General features: G+C 50.2%; 1 protein-coding gene across 2 annotated transcripts; it reads right to left on the bottom strand.

Moving 5' to 3' along the window:
- Nucleotides 1-787: 787 nt before the first annotated feature.
- Nucleotides 788-18,907, bottom strand: DUSP14 (dual specificity phosphatase 14). 2 transcript variants are annotated; one of them, XM_070061050.2, is made up of 3 exons: nucleotides 18,852-18,907; nucleotides 2,883-2,979; nucleotides 788-2,106 (listed from the first exon to the last, which is right to left on the bottom strand). In XM_070061050.2, the coding sequence occupies exon 3, from the start codon at nucleotides 2,009-2,011 to the stop codon at nucleotides 1,415-1,417; it is 597 nt and encodes a 198-aa protein (XP_069917151.1). In that variant the 5' UTR covers nucleotides 2,012-2,106; nucleotides 2,883-2,979; nucleotides 18,852-18,907; the 3' UTR covers nucleotides 788-1,414. The 2 variants fall into 2 exon arrangements, with proteins under 2 accessions (XP_069917151.1, XP_008269377.1); XM_008271155.5 differs by lacking the exon at nucleotides 18,852-18,907 and adding an exon at nucleotides 17,436-17,566.
- Nucleotides 18,908-19,178: the final 271 nt, after the last annotated feature.

The following is a 19,178-nucleotide window of genomic DNA, read 5'->3' as shown; positions in this document are numbered from 1 at the left end:
GATGTTGCGTTTGTTGGTTCTTCTGATTTCCCATGGACACTGTTATCAATTTCATTTCATTTTTCCTACTTAGACAATAATGAAGCATGCTTTTAAAAGTAGGCAAATGGTATAACGCAAGAAAAGGTAGAGTCCAGATGGAAAACCATTGCTGTGGATCAGGTAGAATCTGGAAGACACAATTTAAGTATGGAGCTACTGGTGTATTACGGCTTCCTGCCAAACAGACCAGAAAGGCTAGAAAGCGATTCTGTGAGTAAGCAATCTACAGCCTTGGAACTGCTGTTACCAACTGTATGGAGAGACTTCCAAGTGGCTCTCTTACCCAGAAACAAACTCGCTGTGGTTTCCTAGGAACGCGGAGTAGAGACGAGGCTCACTCAGTGTCTGCCCCGCCCCGGTGGGTCAGGCTGCCAAGTTGAATGGGCAGGGAACTGGGTGTCGTCCCACCACTGACCAGCCACTGTTGTTATCTGCTTATCACTTACAGTGAGGTGTGGTGTAGGGCACTTGGGGGTGTGTACGTGGTCAAGCAGGGGCACCCCTGGTGTTAAAAACAGATTGCTGTGATGGGTGGACTCACTGCTTCAGTGCACTCCACTTACCGAGAGAACGGAAGGCAGGGTGTTTTTTCAGGGGGTATGCTCTGTACTAGTACCAGCAAGAATGTGAAATGTCGACGTGGTGCAGCTGTGGTATCTAGTTTAAGTAGCATTCATAATTGTCCCCAGAGCCATTATCAAATGTCACAGTTACTGGAAAGAATCTTAATTAGCAAAAATCCTAGTATGGTAAGCAGATATATTTATTAAAAATAATGCTAATATAATCCTGGGGCACATTGGTTCCAAGAGGATCTTTGTAGCAGACTTCATTGTAATTACTTAACAACTAAATAATAAAGGCTTATTTATTTTAACTTACAGAGTCACTAAATCATAGAGGTGAAAGTATAGAAGAGGACTAATCCAGTAGAGACAGCAGCTGGTATTAATCTTCCCTAAGCATTTGTCTGGTCTGCAGCCTTGGGCAAAGCTTGTCTCTAAAGGGTTAATCAGGACCCAAAGTGATTTTTGCACTGAGCTCCTCCTGCACCTGCCATGGTGCCAAAAGGTATGAAATTCAGGGTAGAGCAGAACCAGTTTGTTAAACTGTTTAAATTGTTAAAAATGATTAAAAGCCAGTTAAAGATTTTCATAAAGGCTATTCCAAAATGCTAGTTTTAAAAATGTTACTAGCAATGAATGCATTCCCCTTATTCCCACCCTTCCCTGTCTCTTAAAATAAACCTGAACACCTATAGTGTAGAAACACTGGAGGGAGAACCAAAAGTCAACCATTTGAAAGGAAAGATGATGAGGAGAGCAGATGGTGTGTAGCAGATGCTGGTACTGCTCATGGGGCTGTGGTGGCATCAAATCCCCCAGTAAGGCATCAGGTGGCGGGACTCTTTCTCATAAACGTCTGGCACTATGCCATAAGGTGTCTGTACCATTTTAACTGTCGACTTCCCAAAGAGCTGGCGCTCGTAGTCTATCAGCTGCCGCCAGAAGCCTACGTTGGGCCTGATGACAGGTCTCCGGGCCTTCACCCAGTTGTACGCCTCCAGCAGGCACACGTTGTGGAATTTCATCAGGTAAGCGATGCACAGGGTGGCCGAGCGGCTCACCCCTGCGGCACAGTGCACCAACGTGGCCCCATGCTTCCGGCTCACACTGTGGATCTTGTCAGCCACGGAGTCAAAGTACAGTCCAATGGGGGCGTGAGGCATGTCAGCCAGAGGCACTTTAACATATTCAAATTGGGGCCAGTTGAAATTGGGGATCTCGATGGTTGCATTGACGATGCAGGTGATGCCACGAGCCTGGAGGAAGTGCCGGTTGGAGGCCACACTGCCTCTGCCCAGGAAGAGAGAGGAGGTAATCTGAGCAATGCCTCCTGTGTCGCCCTCGGAAATCATCCGAGGAGCCATGAGAGTCCGCGGTAGCGTGCTGTGACCTCTGGAGCTCATGAAGATGCCAGCAGTCACACTTGCATCGTCGGCGGGGCCAAGACCAGAGTGTGTGGTTTTCCTTCACGAAGGAATCCGAAGTTACAGCCTCCTTCCTGCAAAACACAGGTATGTGTCAGAGCTGTAAATGGCAGTGATTCATCACAGCCTTCTGTGGGGTTTGTCAAATGGGAAGGAGGCAGTCTCACAGAGGACATCCTTCCAAGGATGCAGACAGCCTAGGAAGCCAGCGTGTACAATCAGCGTAGAACTTGCCTCTCTGGTGACTATTAAAAAGCAAAAGAGCTCCAAGCGGAAATCATCTGCTGTTTTTGGAAAAGGAAAGAAACGTCGCAGGGGCTTGGCTCTTACTCAGGGCAGGTGGTCTCTGATCAGAAAAATTCTGATGTTCCCCTAAAACTCATTCTAGACCCAGAGAGCTTACTTAAAAAGGTATTAAAAATGATCAAACACCAGGTAACAGATTCAATGAATTGCCCTTCTGCATTGAAAAGGGAACTGGGTCAGCTGCAGAGAAGCTAGGTCACATTTGTGCTGTGGCACCGCCATGGGTACAGTCTGGAAGGGATGGATTTGGGCAGCGTCCCTGTACCCAGACCATTTGAAAGGGCCAGGATCTTAAAATTAAGATAAATGAGGATCTGACCTGAGCCTACGTGTAGCTAAATGAGAACTTTGCCTTCCTCTAATTCTAAATCCAGAACAAATCCCACTGGCCTTCCATGAGTTAGAATTAAGATGTATTTAGCAGTTAACCCACCTGTGTGTATTAGCAACAACAGAAAAGGAAATCCCTGTTCCCCTCACTGCCAAGTCACGTGGAGACCACCGCCCCCGGGTGCCACGGAGAAGGGGTACAGGGGCTACTCACTTGCTGAGGTATCCGGTGAACACTCTGGCCCTTGGTCTGGATCTAGAAAGTCCTCAGTGAGCAGTGCCGGTTACGGAGGACACAGCAAGTCTCAGATCTAGGAAGACAAGGAAGTGTGGGCAGAGCTGGTCAGGGAGTTCAAAAGAACTGATCCCAGGTGTTCACTGCTAAATCAGGCTGGAAGAAAACTAGGAAATACGAGGTCAGCTAAACAGTTCGTATGCACATCTAAAGAATGTGCCAGCAAGAAATGTCCACCTAAGTCTCAGCTTTTCGTTACATAAACCATGTTAAATACAGTTTTGGCAATAACAATTTTTTTAAAGGCGGTGACTCAGAGACCACAGCATAGTGATGCAACGTAAGGTGCTGCAGGATGCTCGCGGTTCCTGTGAGACATGGAAAAATGAGCTGCAGCCTCTTCCTGTACCCATAGTCAACCAGCCAGGGGAGGGACTGGGCCAGATAGCACAGTGGGTAGAGAGGCTAAGCGGCAAAGGCGGCAGGTGTTGTCTTGTACCAGGAAAGAAGTGAGTCAGCAGCTGTGGGCGTGGCGTCTCTGTACCTGCGTGTCGGGACACTTCAGGAACAGCAACACTACAGGTGCTGCTACAGCCATGACTGGTGTCAGTGCGCAGAACAATCTGACACTTTCTCCACTCCGCTTTGTCTTCCACCCCAGCCCTCTTAATTCATCTGTGTAGGAATATGGTGAACACCCGGGAGACGTCATTACAGGCCTTCCTCTCTCGCCCTGCCCAGGTAGCCACCACACTTAGGTTTTTACTTTCTGCCAGCTGTAACAATGTACAAACTGACATACAGCTTGGTCACATGTGCAGCTTGATGAATTCTGACATCAAAATGAGCAGTCTTTAAAAAGTTCATGGAAAAATGCATGACATGAAAACAGTATGCAGGATTTCAAAACTTTTTTGCACCAGAATACACATGTTCACTCCATCTTCCCATGAACTTTTTGAAATAGCCTTTTATAAAGACACCATGCTCTTCTAATAATGAACATAGCCATCACCCCTTAAAATCTCCTCCTGTTCCTTTAAAACCCATTCCTTTGTCCCCATTCAACATAGACCACATCTTGCTTATCCATTCACCTGTCAACACACAGTGTTGCTCCTCCAACAAAAGCTGCCGTGAGGGTTCATGTACAGGTCTCTGTACAGACATACACCTTCCTAGATCATTTTAAGATAATTTTTAAAAGAAAATTGTCAAGACAATGACGACATTGTCCCTGGAGGGATTGCTGGGCCCACCCCCAAGTTTCTGATTGAGCAGTTCTGGGGTGGGGTGTGCGGCTGCTGCAGAGGTGGGTGCTGTGGGACACTGCCCAAATCCATCCCTTCCAGACAGACACTCAAAGAGTGCTGGTGCCAGCAGCGCCCAAGTCTTTGCAGGAAGCTTCCTTACCCCTTTTTGGGGACTGTAATGCCACAGGGAAAACTGCACCATGAAGAGGTTTAGGTGTGTGTTGGATAAGATGCCAAAAGGGCAGAAACCGTTAGAGGACAACATCCTTTCCTACAGCAGAGCAGAGCTCTGTCCCTTCCAAGTCCTCCCTGGCAGAGTCCCAGCAGTTTAAAAAGCAGAGTCATAGTGTTAATAAACACAAAATTAGGCTTTCACACTCTGCTGGCTTTGTCTTCCATGTGGAAAATCTGGAAGATGCTAATCAGATTCCCAAGTAGGTTATCTAGTTGTTGTCGAATTAACGGGGCCTCATCCTTGCGAATCCCTGTGCCTACAGGGAAGCTGCTTGCCCCCTCTCCCAGCACAAAGGTCTTCATCAAGGCCCCCGGTGCGTAATGGGTGGCCGGGACAGCTCTTCTGTTCGTTCTCACTCGCTGAGTGGTGACAGGGCATGTGGTGCTGCTGGGAAGACAGATTGTGAGTCCCCAGGGCAGAATCCAAGTGAGACAGACAGGATGCTCTACCCCTGCTGCTGCTAGTCAGTCTCATGCCAGCAAGCCTGCTTCAAGCGCCAAAGCTGGGCCCAAGTTTTAAAAAGCAACTTCTGCCCGAGAGCACTGGGAGGACACAGGTACTACGGCTACTTCCGGGACAAGCACTCCTGACCCTCACCACAGTCTGAAACACACAAGGCTCAGAAAGGGGGACATCGTTTCAGTTAAACCAGGAAAAAGCCAAGGAGTGCACACGCTGCTCCTGTCCGTGAGTGTGCAGGGCGGCCATGTCTTCATGACCTGCCTTAGCAGCACTGTTAGACCACAAGCCGGCAGGGCAGTGCACGAGCGGGGTCTTGGATCTGCCTCGGAAGAACACGCTTCAGATGCTATTTACAGAAAAGACAGCCCAGGTGCTCTGAGCTGCTGCAGTTTTTACCTGGTGTTGAGAATAGGGAGCAACTGCCACAGCCCTCCCGACAGCAGAGGGACCGCAGCAGGGAGTCCCAGACAGGCACTGTAAGAAGCCCCAGTGTGGTTCAAGTCTAAGGTTAGCAGAACCTGATCTGGTAAAGATTTTTTTTTTAATTGCTGTTGTATCATTGGTGCATCAAAATCAACTCAGGAGATGTGTCAGGAGAGCGGGACCCTTATCTGAAGGATCAAAGAGGGTGTGGCACGGAGTGAGCAGGCCACTCCCCTGGCCGCACAAGGAAGACGGTCCATGGCGCTGTCCATGGTGTCCCGCTTCTCCGCTTGCTCTGGCAGCTGCATAGACTTCTCGGAGGAAGCACCGCTCACTAGTGCAGGCAGTATTTGTTAACTGTCAGAGATGTTGCCAAAGATGGTGTTCGTCTCTGCGGGGTGAGCAGCTGCCCAGGGGCCTGTAATCTCAGTAACAGCTAAGCTAATGCTGACTGGCTGCTGCCTGCACTAGTGAGCCCCTGGGGTGTCAGCACCAGCATCCACCACACCTGGGGCAATGACTCCCAACCGCCGGGGAGCCTTCTATTCTGCGGTTTTAACAGCATCAGCAGAGGACTGAAATCCCATCGACCGCTATTTCTTCTCATGTTGAACAAGCAGAAAACGGCCACAGTGGGGTTACAGATGACTCTGTAAGATGATCTGACTACAATATTTTTAGCTTTAGGAATTTCAGGGGTCAGAGTATACATTGGAGGCCTACAGTGTTACTTTTTATATCTGAAAAGCTTATGTAATCACACTTTCTCCTTCCACGGAAGTAAATATGTACTTTCTTAGAGGGAAAAAGATACCTTAAAGTCACTCTATAAAAGAGAAGCATTTTAGCCTACATTGTCATAAATAAGTACTGTTTTCCTCATGAAGTCAGAGATGTGTTCCACTGGGGGGGGGGAGTTAAAATATTCACTCTTAAAAATAAAATCACAATATAACAATAACAATCTTTTTTTATTTATTTATTTATTTATTTATTTTTTGACAGGCAGAGTGGACAGTGAGAGAGAGAGAGACAGAGAGAAAGGTCTTCCTTTTGCCGTTGGTTCACCCTCCAATGGCCGCCGCGGCCGGCGCACCGCGCTGATCCGATGGCAGGAGCCAGGAGCTTTTCTTGGTCTCCCATGGGGTGCAGGGCCCAAGCACCTGGGCCATCCTCCACTGCACTCCCTGGCCACAGCAGAGGGCTGGCCTGGAAGAGGGGCAACCGGGACAGAATCCGGCGCCCCAACCGGGACTAGAACCCGGTGTGCCGGCACCGCTAGGCAGAGGATTAGCCTAGTGAGCCACGGCGCCGGCCCACAATATAATAATCTTTCATTAAGGAAAAATCACTTTCTGGTATAACATGAAGGAATCAAATTTAAGGGGGCTGGCACTGGTTCAAGTCCCGGCTGCTCCCCTTCTAATCCAGCTCCTCGCTAATGAGCAGTGGAAGAGGGCTCAAGTACTGGGCCCTGCTAACCACGTGGGAGACCTTGAGGAAGCTCCTGACTTCAGCCCAGCCCAGCCGTTGTGGCCATTTGGGGAATGAACCAGCAATGGAAGATCGACCTCTCTCCTCTTTTTGCCTTTCAGTTAATAAGTAAATCTTTTTATAAATATAAAAGTAAAGCAATTATTGAGCTGTATTCCTATTAAACTAAATAGATATTCTCAGTTTGTTCTCAGTCACCTGAAACACCTGTACATTTGCAGGACAGGCCAGTGTTGCCTTTCCCACCACACTGGTTAACAGGTAATGACAGCATTCGGAGGTGAGGCTCAATGTGGATACAGTTAGAGACGCTCACCATTCTGGCTCTGCTGCAGATGCTTCCCACTGTGACACACAGCTGTGCAGCGACTGCCTACCTGGATCTAGGCAGACGGCCCATCTTGATGTCCATACACGGGCCACCAGCCACGGGAAATATATGCCCAAGCCTATCCGCGGCTGATCACTGTAAAGCTCTAGCTCGCTGCTGCATGTAGAATAGGCCACAGCCCAAAGACAACAGGCATCCCACCTGATGAACATGGAAACACACCCTGTGCTGACATAAGCGGCTTAGGCTTATGTAAGCACACAGACCGTCCATGCTGGGAGCAGGAGTAAGACATGCATCTCTGCATACCCTGGAGTAATCTGTTCACATCTGGGACTGGATCTAGTCCTCATTCACGTCAGTACTCCAGGTACTTAACACTCATTCACACAGGAAGTACTGAGTTCATGTGATATGCCCACTATGCAAAATGTTGTGGATTGGGGCCAGTGCTGTGGCACAGAGGGTTCAGCTGCTGTCTGCAGCGCCAGCATCCCTTACTGGCACCAATTCAGGTCCCAGCTGTTCCACTTCTGATCCAGCTCCCTGCTGATATGCCTGGGAAAGCAGCGGATGGCCCAGGTGCTGGGGCCCTGCAACCACAAGGGAGATCTAGATGAAGCTCCAGGCTTTGACCTGGCCCAGACTTGGCCACTGCAGCCATTCGGGGAGTGAACCAGTGGAGGGAAAACACACCTCTCCCTCTCCCCGACCCCTCTCTCTTTCAAATAAATATATAAAAAAAAAATGTTGTGGACTGTTGCAGGATGCTTTTCCCAGGATGGCCAGGACAACACCTCCCATCCCACATAACGTTCTTGCAACGTAACCTTGACACTCCTCCCACCGGAGTGGGGTGAGCACCCTCCCCTTCGCCCTGGAGAGACCTGTGACTGCCTCAACCTCAAGAGCACAGCAGATGAGGCCTGGTTGGCCAGAGGGTAATCATTTCACAACTTCTCCCTGGCTCTCCTGGGACCTGCTCTTCGGCCAGGCTTCCATGATCTGAGGAAGCACAAACTAGCCCAACAGAACTACCAAGTGGGAAAGACCCTATGTAAGTATTCCAGTCACCAGACTGGCCGAGGTCCCAGCTGACAGCCAAGATCAACTACTTAGAGATGTGGGTAAAAACACCTCAGTATGACTCCAGTTCCCAAATACCAAGTCACCCCCAGGCTTTGCACCTCCCAGTGGAGACTCCAGACTCCAGTGTGAAGCAAACACAAGTTTGTCCCTACTACATTAGGCCCAAATTCCTGGCCTACAGGAGCACAATGCAAATAGTTACGTGACACTACCACATTTTGGAATTGTGTTATGCAGCAATAGTGATTATAAAATATGTCAGGTAACAGATATATAACTCTGTGCTAAGATATTTATCATTTGAAAGAAAGAAATATAGAAAAGACAAATGACAACAAGAGCAGACTAACAGGGCCAGTACTGTGGTGTAGCAGGTAAAGCTGCCGCCTGTGACACTGGCATCCCATATGGGCACTGGTTCAAGCCTTAGCGCTCCACTTCAAATCCAACTCCCTGCTAATGGCCTGAGAAAAGCAGCAGAGAAGGCCCAAGTACCTGGGGCCCTGCCACCCATGTGGGAGACTTAACTGAAGATCCAGGCTCCTGGCGTGGGCCTGGCCCAGCAGCCATTTGGGGAATGCACCAGCAGATCTCTCCCTCTAAGTCTTGACTTCCAAAAAAATAAAAAAATCTTTAAAAAGAGACTAACATGAGGTAAACTGAATGACTAGTCGAACAGTAAACAGTCCACAGTGTTGAAAAACTAAGTTGTTTCTTAGAGATATGTCATAAATTGTACTATCACACTTTTACAGTCCATCTAAGATACGCAGCCAGGTCCAAGAGTCGTGGTAGAGTCGTGGTAGAGCAGGTTAAGCCGCCACCCGTGGTGCCCACATCCTATATTGCATCACCTGGGGCTGAGTCCTGTGTCTGCTTCTGACCCAGCTTCCCACTGCTGCACACCTGACAGGTAGCAGACGACGACTCAAGTACTTGGATCTCTGCCGACAATATGGGAGACCCAGATGGTGCTCCTGGCTTGAGCCTGGCCCAGGCATGGCTGTCGCAGGCATCTGGGAATCAGCAGATGGAAGACTTATGTCATTCTGCCTTTCAAATAAAAATAAAACTTGAAAAATGTAAAATGCGCTGCCTCCTTAGTTGCAGTTCCAAGTGTGACCCAACTTCCAGCGGCACAGACACCACCTGGAGCCTGGCAGAAATGCAATGTTCAGGCTCTATCCCGAGACCTACAAACTCTGCAGTTATCCCAGGTGATCTACACACACAAAGGGTGCACAGTGCCGCGCTCACTCCTCTGCCTTATTCTGTCCCAGTGGACTTGCCTGAAAGTAAACGCCAGCACCTGTCCTGGTGAAGCCAGGGCCTGCTCGGCTCTCAGAGCCCAGATCAGTATCACTCCACTGCTGCAGTTCCCAGATGGGGAATCGGAGGCAAATGGAGTTCAAGAGGCTTTCCCAGAGTCCGGCAGAAAATGAGTAACCCCACTGGGACCAGAACTCTCCTTCCCCGAGCTGTCCTTTTGTTAATTTAGTCATATAATCTGACCACAACAGATCAGCCGATCTAAAGACTACCAAACACACAGTGCACTGGGGGAAAAAGACAAAAGGGAAAGGAATTAGGGAACATACGATCAGCCTGATTGTGCCTTATCTACAATCTGGATATTAATCTCTCAAAACCCTGAAATGTTAGTGGTATGAGATGGTCTCTGGGTATGAAACGTCTGATAAAATGAAACCAAGAGGGCCGGGTGTTTGGTGTGGCAGCTAGGACGCTGCTCTGCTTGGGGTGCCCATGTCCCATAGCAGAGTTCTGGACTGGAGTCCCAGATCCATTCCAGTTCCTCGGGAGGCAGCGGTCATGGCTCAGGCACTCGAGTTCCTGCCACCGACATGGGAGACCCACACTGGGTTCCCAGCTCCTGCTTTCCACCTGGCCCAGCCCCAGCTACTGCTGGGAGTGAACGAGCATTTAGAAAATCTCTATATCTGGGGTCAGCGCTGTGGTGTAGCGAGTAAAGCCGCCACCTACAGTGCCAGCATCCCATATGGGCACTGGTTCAAGTTCCGGCTGCTCCACTTCCGATCCAGCTCTCTGCTATGGCCTGGGAGAGCAGTAGAAGATGGCCCAAGTCCTTGGGCCTCTGCACCCATGTGGAAGACCCAGAAGAAGCTCCTGGCTCCTGGCTTCGGATCAGTGCTGCTCCAGCCGTTGCAGCCAATAGAGGAGTAAGCCAGAACGTGGAAGACCTCTCTTTCTCTGCCTCTCCTCTATTTGTGTAACTCTGACTTTCAAATAAATAAAGGAAAAAAAAAAAACTCTTTCAAACAAATAATTTAAAAAAAATTAACCAAGAAAATCTTGCTAAATCCACAATTAGATTTAAACTTGTATAAAATGACTTCTAGTTTGCACCAAACAAGAGCCAACATAAATAATTGTTTAAAATCTTCCTGGAGTAAGTGATCCAAGATAGATGGGCGTCACAGATGTTTAACCAAATAAGGAACTTTGATTTATATAAGTCAGGACATCTACAGGCAAAGTACTGAGAAGAACACCCCACGTCAGCAGTGAGCTTCAGGAAGGTGTGGACTGGCCTCAGAGCTACCCAAGTCACTGCTGCCCTCTCAAGGAGGACTGGGACACTTCAGAAAGCTCAGGTCCTCTTGCAAATACACCAGTCCTTAAAGTTCATCATTGAAGGAAGACGAAAAAAGAACTTGTAAAAAAGAATAAAGTTCACAGGACTAGCTCAGTACTTAGGAGTTAATCACCCTTTGACGTAACACTAGATACCTCAAAATCCTGAACACTGGACAGTGAGCTTCAACATTTTCCTGAGTATATACCTGGCCCAATTCCACTCGCCACCCCCTCCAAAAAAGATGGATTTATTTTAACAGAGAGACAGACAGGGAAACAGAGAGAGGAGAGAGCTCCACCCATTGGTTCACTCCCCAAATGGCCACAATGGCAGGGCTGGGCCAGACCAAAGCCAGGAGCTTCCTCCAGGTTTCCCATGTAGGTGTGAGCACCAGGTACTTGGGCCTTCGTCCACTGCTTTCCCAGGTGCATTAGCAGGGAGCTGGATAGGAAGTGGAGCAGCTGGAACTCGAATCAGTGCCCATACAGGATGCTGGCATTGCAGCACTGGCCCTCCACTTTTCTTTTAAATACCCAATTAAGTTCATTTGTAAAGTATTAATACATTCATCTCCCATTTCTCTTTATAAATCAAAAGCATCTGTGGTTACCCATTAGTTTCTGGGCAGGGTGCTTTGCTGGATGAAGCCACATACCCCTGCCATGCAGGCCTACCCCTCTTTGAGGACAGCTCTGACTCTGACCCACCCTACAGCAAAGGGAGGAATCGAGTTTTCGGCTGAACGGGGTCAAAAGGCAAGGGATTCCAAAGTCAGTCCCTTGGCTTTGTCTCCTAAAAAAATACTGTCATACAATACAGTAAGACAAGGTACACAGTTCTTAGAAGACTTCATTACTAACTGTTGAAATATTCCTAAATTACTACGCATACTGTAAGAGAATGCAGTCTGGCAGGTGTATGGCTGATGCAGCAGGTTAAGCCGGGGCTGGTGAGGCCTGCATCCGGTATCAGAGTGCCACTGCCCTGCTTCAGATCCCACTTCCTGCTAACACATCCTGGGAGACAGACAGTGGATGATGACTCAGTGCTTGGGCCCCTGTTACCCACTTGAGAGACCCAGATGGAGTTCTGGGCCCCTGGCTTCCCCCCGGCCCAGTTGTGGATGTTGCAGGGTGGGGGGCAATTTGGGGAGTGAACCAGTAGACGGATGATCTCTGTCACTCCAACTTTATTTTTTTTTTTTAAGATTTATTTATTTTAGAGGCAGAGTTACAGAGAGGCAGAGGCAGAGAGAGAGAAAAATCTTTCATCCACTGGTTCACTCCCCAGATGGCTGCCAACGGCCGGAGCTGTGCCGATCCAAAGCTAGGAGCTTCTTCAGGGTCTCCCATGCAGGTGCAGGGACCCAAGCACATGGGCCATCTTTCCCAGGCTAAAGCAGAGAGCTGATTAGAAGTGGAGCAGCCAGGCCTCGAACTGGCACCCATAGGGGATGCCAGCACTGCAAGCAGTGGCTTTACCCACTAGGCTACAGCGCCAGTCCCTACTCCAACTTTCAAATAAACAAATCTTAGAATGCAGTGGCCTCTGAATATCACTCTTTTTTGTTCAAGTCAGGAGTTAACCACTGAGTCTCAGCCACACTGGCACTAGTGCGAGCCCACCACTTGTTTTTGTTCTGCCCATGATCTAAGAATGGTTTGTATGTATATATATTTTAATGACTAAAAGAGAAATCAGAAGAATAGTATGTCATGGCACATTTGAATGATATGAACTTGAAATAATGTCAGTGTTCATGAGTAAAGTTGTTCTGGGACACAGTCACACTGATTCGTTACATTCACCCTTCTGTGCTAGACTGGCAGTGTTAAGCAGTTGTCACGGAACCATGGGGCCCACTGCCTGACATTCTTACGACCTGGCCCTTTTTCAGAAAGTTTGTCAACGCTCAGTTGAAGTTAGCGAGCTACACACCATCCTGGAGTGGTGACGCAGTTTTCCAGTGTGGCCAGCGGAGCCTTCGTGAGACTTGCTGGGCTGCAGACGCTGAGACTTCACCCCAGACCTAATGGAGTTCCGCGAGTGAAGGCCTGGGCGTTCACATTTCTAGCAAGCACCTCTAGGAGGAACTGACAAGTAAGACTAAGATGCTACTGGGAGAAGACGGATACTGTTCCAATTTTAGGATATGTGCTGTAGAAGCCAGCACAAGAGAAATGTCATCTACTTTAATTTCCCAGAAGATAACTGGAACTCCATAAATGTAATTTATTTTTAAAAATATTATCTTCTTGGGGCCGCCATTCTGGCACAGTGGGTTAAGCCACCCTCAACGCTAGCATCCCATGTGGGCACCAGTTCATGTCCTGGCTGCTCCTCTTCTGATCCAGTTCCCTTCTAATGTAACTGGGAAGGAGCAGAGGATGGCCCAAGTCCTTGGGCCTCTGCACCCACGTGGGAGACCCGGAGGAAGCTTCTTGCTCCTGGCTTTGGGCTGGCTCAGCCCCAACCATTGTGGTAATTTTGGGAGTGAACCAGCGGATGGAAGATCTGTCTCTCCATCTCTCCCTATAACTCTACCTTTCAAATAAACCACTAAATCATTATGTAAATGTGTGTGTGTGTGTGTGTGTGTGTGTATGTTTTCATGGCTCAGCACTGTGGCACACTGGATTTAACTGCCACCTGGGACACCAGCATCCCATATGAGTGCTGCTCCCACTTCCAATCCAGCTTCCTGCTAATGTGCCCAGGAAAGGAGCAGAAGATGGTTCAAGCCTGGATGGAGTTCTAGGTTCCTGCCTTGGGCCTGAGCCATATCTAGCTGTTCTGCAGCCATCTGGGGAATGAATCAGAGAATGGAAAGTATCTCGTGTGTGTGTGTGTGTGTGTGTGTGTGTGTGTCTGCCTCTAACTGCCTAATAAATAAAAATAAATAAATATTTTAAAAAGAAGAAGAACATTAACTGCAAGTGGCTGTCAGTCCAAGACCCCTCTTCAGTCTCTAGCCTGTGTCTGGCAGCAGCCTACACAGGAGTAGGAACAACGAGTCAAGTCGATTTGGTGAGAGAACTTGGCAGACGCCAGAGTAGTACAACAGCCACGTCAGCAGATTCTTAATTATAAATCCTGATTTCACATTTACAGTAACAAATGCTGCACTGCTGTTCTCACCAGTGCTTCCTCTAGACTTCAAGCAAACCCACCTCATGGTCTCTCTCCCAGGCCAGGAAGGCTGGTGCCTCACTCACCACCTCTCTGCCACCTACATGTCAAAGGGGCTTCTCACCCCTACCCACAAACTCAAAGACCTAAGGAGTCAAAAAGCCTGCCACAGGCCATTGATGCCGAGACTGTCCTGGGAAAAAGGCAGCCGCTGCACATGAGTTTCTAAAGAGCTTTTCCGTCCAGAGATCTCGAGGGCAGGAGGAGTGGAAAAGCAGCTGGAGCCAAATGGGAGGTCACTCTTCGTAGTTTAAGGTCAAGAATGGAAAATGCCAAGGTTTGCTGCATGGGCCACGTACTCCCACACCAGGGCACGACCATGATGGTCACACCCGGCTCTTCCCCGGGGCTCATGCTGCCCCTGCCCTGCAGCTTGTGGGGCCATGAGGCTCCTCTGTGGGTCCGCCCACTGGAAGACCAAGGAGGTATCAGACACATAGAGGACCAGCCCTGCTGTCACCGCAGTTGAAAGGTGATGACACCACTTTTTAATCCTCCTCACAGTGTGTCTTTTTATTTCTTTTTTTTAATTGAAAAGCAGGAGATACAGGGATCTCCTGTCTGCTAGTTCACTCCCCAAATGCCCACAACAGGCAGGGCTGGGCCAAGCCAGAGCCAGGAGCCGAGAACTCAAAACTGGTCTCCCACATAGGCGGCAGGGATCCAAGTACTTAAGCCCTCACCTGCTGCCTCCCAGGGTGTGCATTAATGAGGCTGCACTAGGGAGCAGAACCAGAATTCAAACCCAAGCACCATGACATTCGAGGTGGGCGTCCCCAGAGGCGTGTTAACCACGGCGCCAAATGCTCGCCCCTGAGTATCTTTTCTTGAAAACTTCTAATTTACACATATGGGGTTTTTAAAATTTTGATTAGAGGTTCTAAAAAAATCTTTACCATAATAAGCAAAAAAGTATTTGTGACATGTAAGTAAGCACTGACAAGAGAGTAATGTAGCCATTTTCTAAGATGCCTCACGGAAGAAATAAAAAGGAACTGTGGATCTCACACTCCAGCATCCTTCCAGGAAAGAAAAAGGATCCCCCGAAGGGATCTGGTAAACCTGTAGGATTACAGCGCCTTCTGCTCTACCGGCACACAGTGTGGGTTCACCAAAGATACTCAGCAAAGTCTGGAATCTAACAACTGTCCCCAGGTGGCCTCCTCATCCTCCCTCCGCCTCCCGCACACACGGCCTGGCTTTAAATCCAGCTAGCAAAACTAAACACAGGCACTCAAAGTCGGCAACTCCTCAGAAAGCAGAAATTCTCTCCCTCTACACCACCTCTACATTTGCATACAAAGGAAGATTTAGATAAATATACATTCTAAAGATTATCAGAGCTGTCTGTTCTGTAGCAAAGAGGATGCGGCTAATGTGATTATTTTGGAACTACCCAGAGAAGTAGTAGCCAGGGTCTGTCTCTGAGTGAATAAGCAGGTGCAGTGTGTGGCCCTGACCTCCGCAGGTTCTGTAATGAGGACTCTGGGTCCCTGTGCACTTCACACACTGACTGTGGTACACACTCAGGATTGGGCAGAGGCAGTAATTCACCGGAGGCAGGATTCACTCAAGACCGCTACAAGGTTTCCAGGTACAAAACACTTATATTTAGTACTTCACTTTGCATATTTAAATTACCCTATCACTACTCAAAACAAAAACCAATGTAAAGAATCTATTAGATATCTGCCAACCAAAGACAGGGGAAACACATTCCTGGTGTTAGGAGGTGAAGTTGGTGCAAACCATATAACTAAACTTAAACTGAAATACACTGGTACCTGATGGGCCAGAGGTCCATTTAGTCACTCACGGAATACCCAAGCACATTACGGGCAAAGAGCAAGGACGTGAGATCACACATCCAAGGCTGACAGCACTGAAGGAATGTAAATTGGTGACAACCACTTTGGAGAAAAGGCATCAACTCATAAAGCTGAGGATGCGCCCACGCGGCCCACAACTATTCATAATTGCCCCAGACCAGAAATAACTCAGATGTCTATCAACAGTGAATAGACAGTCTGTGGCATGGTCATACAATAGTGAACTACAGTCACAGGCAACACAGCCGAATCTTCAAAAACAGCACGCTGAAGAAATTTAAGTAAACAAAAAGTGTGTGTGTGTGGGAGGGTGACTCAAAAGGAGGAGAATCCTAAAGAACACCTATTTTGATTCCATTTGCATAGAGGTGAAAAACAAGCAAATTAAAACTAGCATGCTTAGAGATTTAATTGTAGCAGATAAAAACTTTAGAAAAAGAAGAGATTTCCTTCGACTCAGGGTAGCTACTGGCCAGGTCACGTGCTGGGGAGCTAGGCCAGGAGGAGATGGCCATCCTTGTGTTTTCTTTAAAGCGACTGAGCAGGTACCCATCTGTGTTATACCTGTGTCCACAAGGAAAAGCGTTACTGTTGCTCTCCAGGAACGGAGACCAGGACAACAATCCTGGCCACTCTGAGGAAGCAGCACTGGCTCCCTGAGTGTCATATTAGCCTGCCCCCTTCCTACGGTCAGGGGCCTGACTTGCCTCTTACCCTGGTACTCAGCACAGCTGCCGGTTAATGTACAAATCCACGCGTCCCTGATGTGAATTTTATTTTCACTCATTTCCTGAAGTGACTCTTCTCAGCTGTGCCCACATCAACACTTTGCTTTCTTCGTCTTCACCCCACGGAAGCTTTTGTAAATAATAAAGCTGCCACTTTAAATGTTAGCTCTGTAAGTTTATACCCAGGCCTCCGTTGCGGTAGCAACTCTCCCTGCCTTCCACTCCCTATCATGCCTCCTTACAAGCAAAGACAACACCACTATTGGCTCTAAGCAATTCCAAGAAGCTCGTATTTGCATGTGAGAGGAAAGCCCAGGACTGCAAAGATTCAATGATTCTGAAGCTGTTTAAGAAAAGGTCATTTTTGCCCGATGGCCTAAGCAACACAGCATGCTGTCAGGGTTAACAGAACATTGCATCCTGCGTGCTACTTTAAAAAAAAAAATGCCACTTGTTCTGAACACAAGCCAATCTCTAAGAGTAGGGCCACTCAATCTAAAAATTAATTGCAGTTTAAAAAAAAAAAAAAGTCAGTGCAGACATTTAAGAAAATGCTGTGAAAAGTCTAAAAGGATGCACAAGCAGTTACTTTTGAGAAAGATGCCTAAAAGGTTTTAACCTTATTAGTAAAGTTTTAATTTTTTTATATAGAGAATGAATGACACATTTCTCATGATATCAACAAAAAAAGCACTTGAACCCACCTTGCCTTTAAAACAAAACTCCAAATGCAAAGGAAAGCACCAGCCACCCCCCCCCCCCAAAAGCTCATCTTTTAAACGTCCGCGTTTCTGCTCAGGCTCTAAAGGATCTCGCAGACGTCCACACCCGGCCAGTACGAACACACGCTGGGGCCACTGCAGAGTAGGACAGACAGCGTACCTGCGGCCAGCCAAGAGGAGGACTGCCGACGAGAAGCCCGCCGAGACGCCGTTCAAGACTCGGGACCGAGGCAACTGTTTCCCATTTTATGGGGGAAAGCCAAAAATACCCAGCGCCGATCTCTCCTCCCCCAAGCGTCAGAAGATGAGTCAGAGCCGGGGGCAGGAGCCGGGCCCGCGTGTCAGGGCGCCGCGCGCGGCCTCGGCCTGCCTGCTCCCGGGAATCCGCTCCCCCGCCAGGTGCGGCTCCCGCGCGCCATGCTCAGGTGTCTCGGGCAGAGGAGGGCGGCCGCTTAGTCCCGGAGCCCTCGCGCGCCCACGACCCGCAGCGCATCTTCCAGACACACTCCCGCAACTGCCCCGAGAAGCGGCACCTCCGTGGCCGCGGCTGGGACTTGGCCCGAGTCTCCGTGGCAGACCCGGACCCGGCAGGGGGGACCCCCACACACACCCTGACCCTGCACAGTGGCCGTCCGGGCTGGGGACACCCGCGAGCCCTGGCTTCAGTCTCTGGGCCCACAGTCCTTTCCCTGAGTAAAGTTCGCTCTTCCTTCGTCAAACGCGACGGCGAAGCTCTCCACCTGGCTCTTAGAAAACTGTAATGGACGGCTAACGAGTTCACACAAGCCAAACGCCTTGAGGTCCCGCCGCATGGAAAGTACAAGGGGAGGTTCTTTAAAAAAAAAAAAAATCCCTACACGGAAAACTGTATTTGCAAGCGACTCCCCTTTGCCTTGCCTCCGGGATGCCCCGTTACCATAACACTGGCTGGCACCCTTGGCAACATCCACCGAAATAAAATGTAGTTATACAATCCACTTCGGGCGGCCACGCACACAGCTCCCCTCTCACACGCACAACCCCGCTTCGCGCCCGAGCTGGGGCGGGGAAGGACCGCTGCTAGCACCGATCGCCCGCCGCAGAGAAACCGCGCGTCCAGGACCCGGCGCCGCGCCAGGCAGGGCGCCCCTCCACCAGTGCGCACCAGAAGCCGTGGGAGATGCCAGAAGCCGCCGCGCCCGCCCCGAGGATGCTGACGGCGGGGTGAGGCGGGAGAGGCCGTGGCCGGGCCGAGAGCCAGGGTCAGGAACCAGGATGCTGGCGACCGAGCGTGGGGTGCGGAGTCCCGAGGCCGCCCCGCACCCGCCGAGGGGGGCAGCCGGGGGCGCGCCCGGGGCCGGCGAGCCAGGACCTCTCCGGGCCGAGAGGGCGCTGCGGAGGGCCCGGGCCTCCCCTCCTCGCGCCACCCCAGAGGTCGGGAGAACCGCCCGGGAGCAGAGCAGGTGCGGGCGCCGGCACAAAAGTTTTCAGAGACGGAGGTCTCGCGCGGGTCCCGGCTCCCCCAGGACCCCCAGCCCCGCCGGCGCGCGGTCGCACCCGGCCCGCCCCCAGTGCCCCAGCCCTGCAGGCTCCTCACCGGCTCCGCCGACTCGCGCCTGGGCTCCGTCCTCCGGCGCGCTTCCCGGCTTCTGCGGGCTGGACGCCGCGCGCGCGCCCCTCCCCCGCCCCTCCGCCCGCGCCCGGGGCGGGCCGCGCGCACGCTCCCTGCGCCCCGCCGCCGGCTCCCGGGGGGGCGCTCGGCGCGGGGAGGAGGGCGCTGGGCGCGTGGGGCGGCGCGCGTGCGCGTGCGCGGCGGCCGGGGAGCGCCTCGGGTCCGGGGTCCCGGCTGCCGTCTCCTGGCTTGTCACGTGTTTACGACTCCTTTTCCCCACTTTACGTCGTGGCCCTGAGCCGGGTTGGAGGA

The sequence above is a fragment of the Oryctolagus cuniculus genome, chromosome 17 (assembly GCF_051225735.1).
Source record: "Oryctolagus cuniculus isolate XC-2025 breed Fujian yellow rabbit chromosome 17, ASM5122573v1, whole genome shotgun sequence".
NCBI classification, from domain to species: domain Eukaryota; kingdom Metazoa; phylum Chordata; class Mammalia; order Lagomorpha; family Leporidae; genus Oryctolagus; species Oryctolagus cuniculus.
The sequence above is the reverse complement of the archived record's forward strand: the minus strand, read 5'-3'. Positions and strand labels throughout refer to the sequence as shown.

What these genes read in the sequence shown, in the direction of transcription:
- DUSP14 (XM_070061050.2), bottom strand. Translation starts at nt 2,011, where the DNA reads ATGAGCTCCAGAGGTCACAGCACGCTACCGCGGACTCTCATGGCTCCT.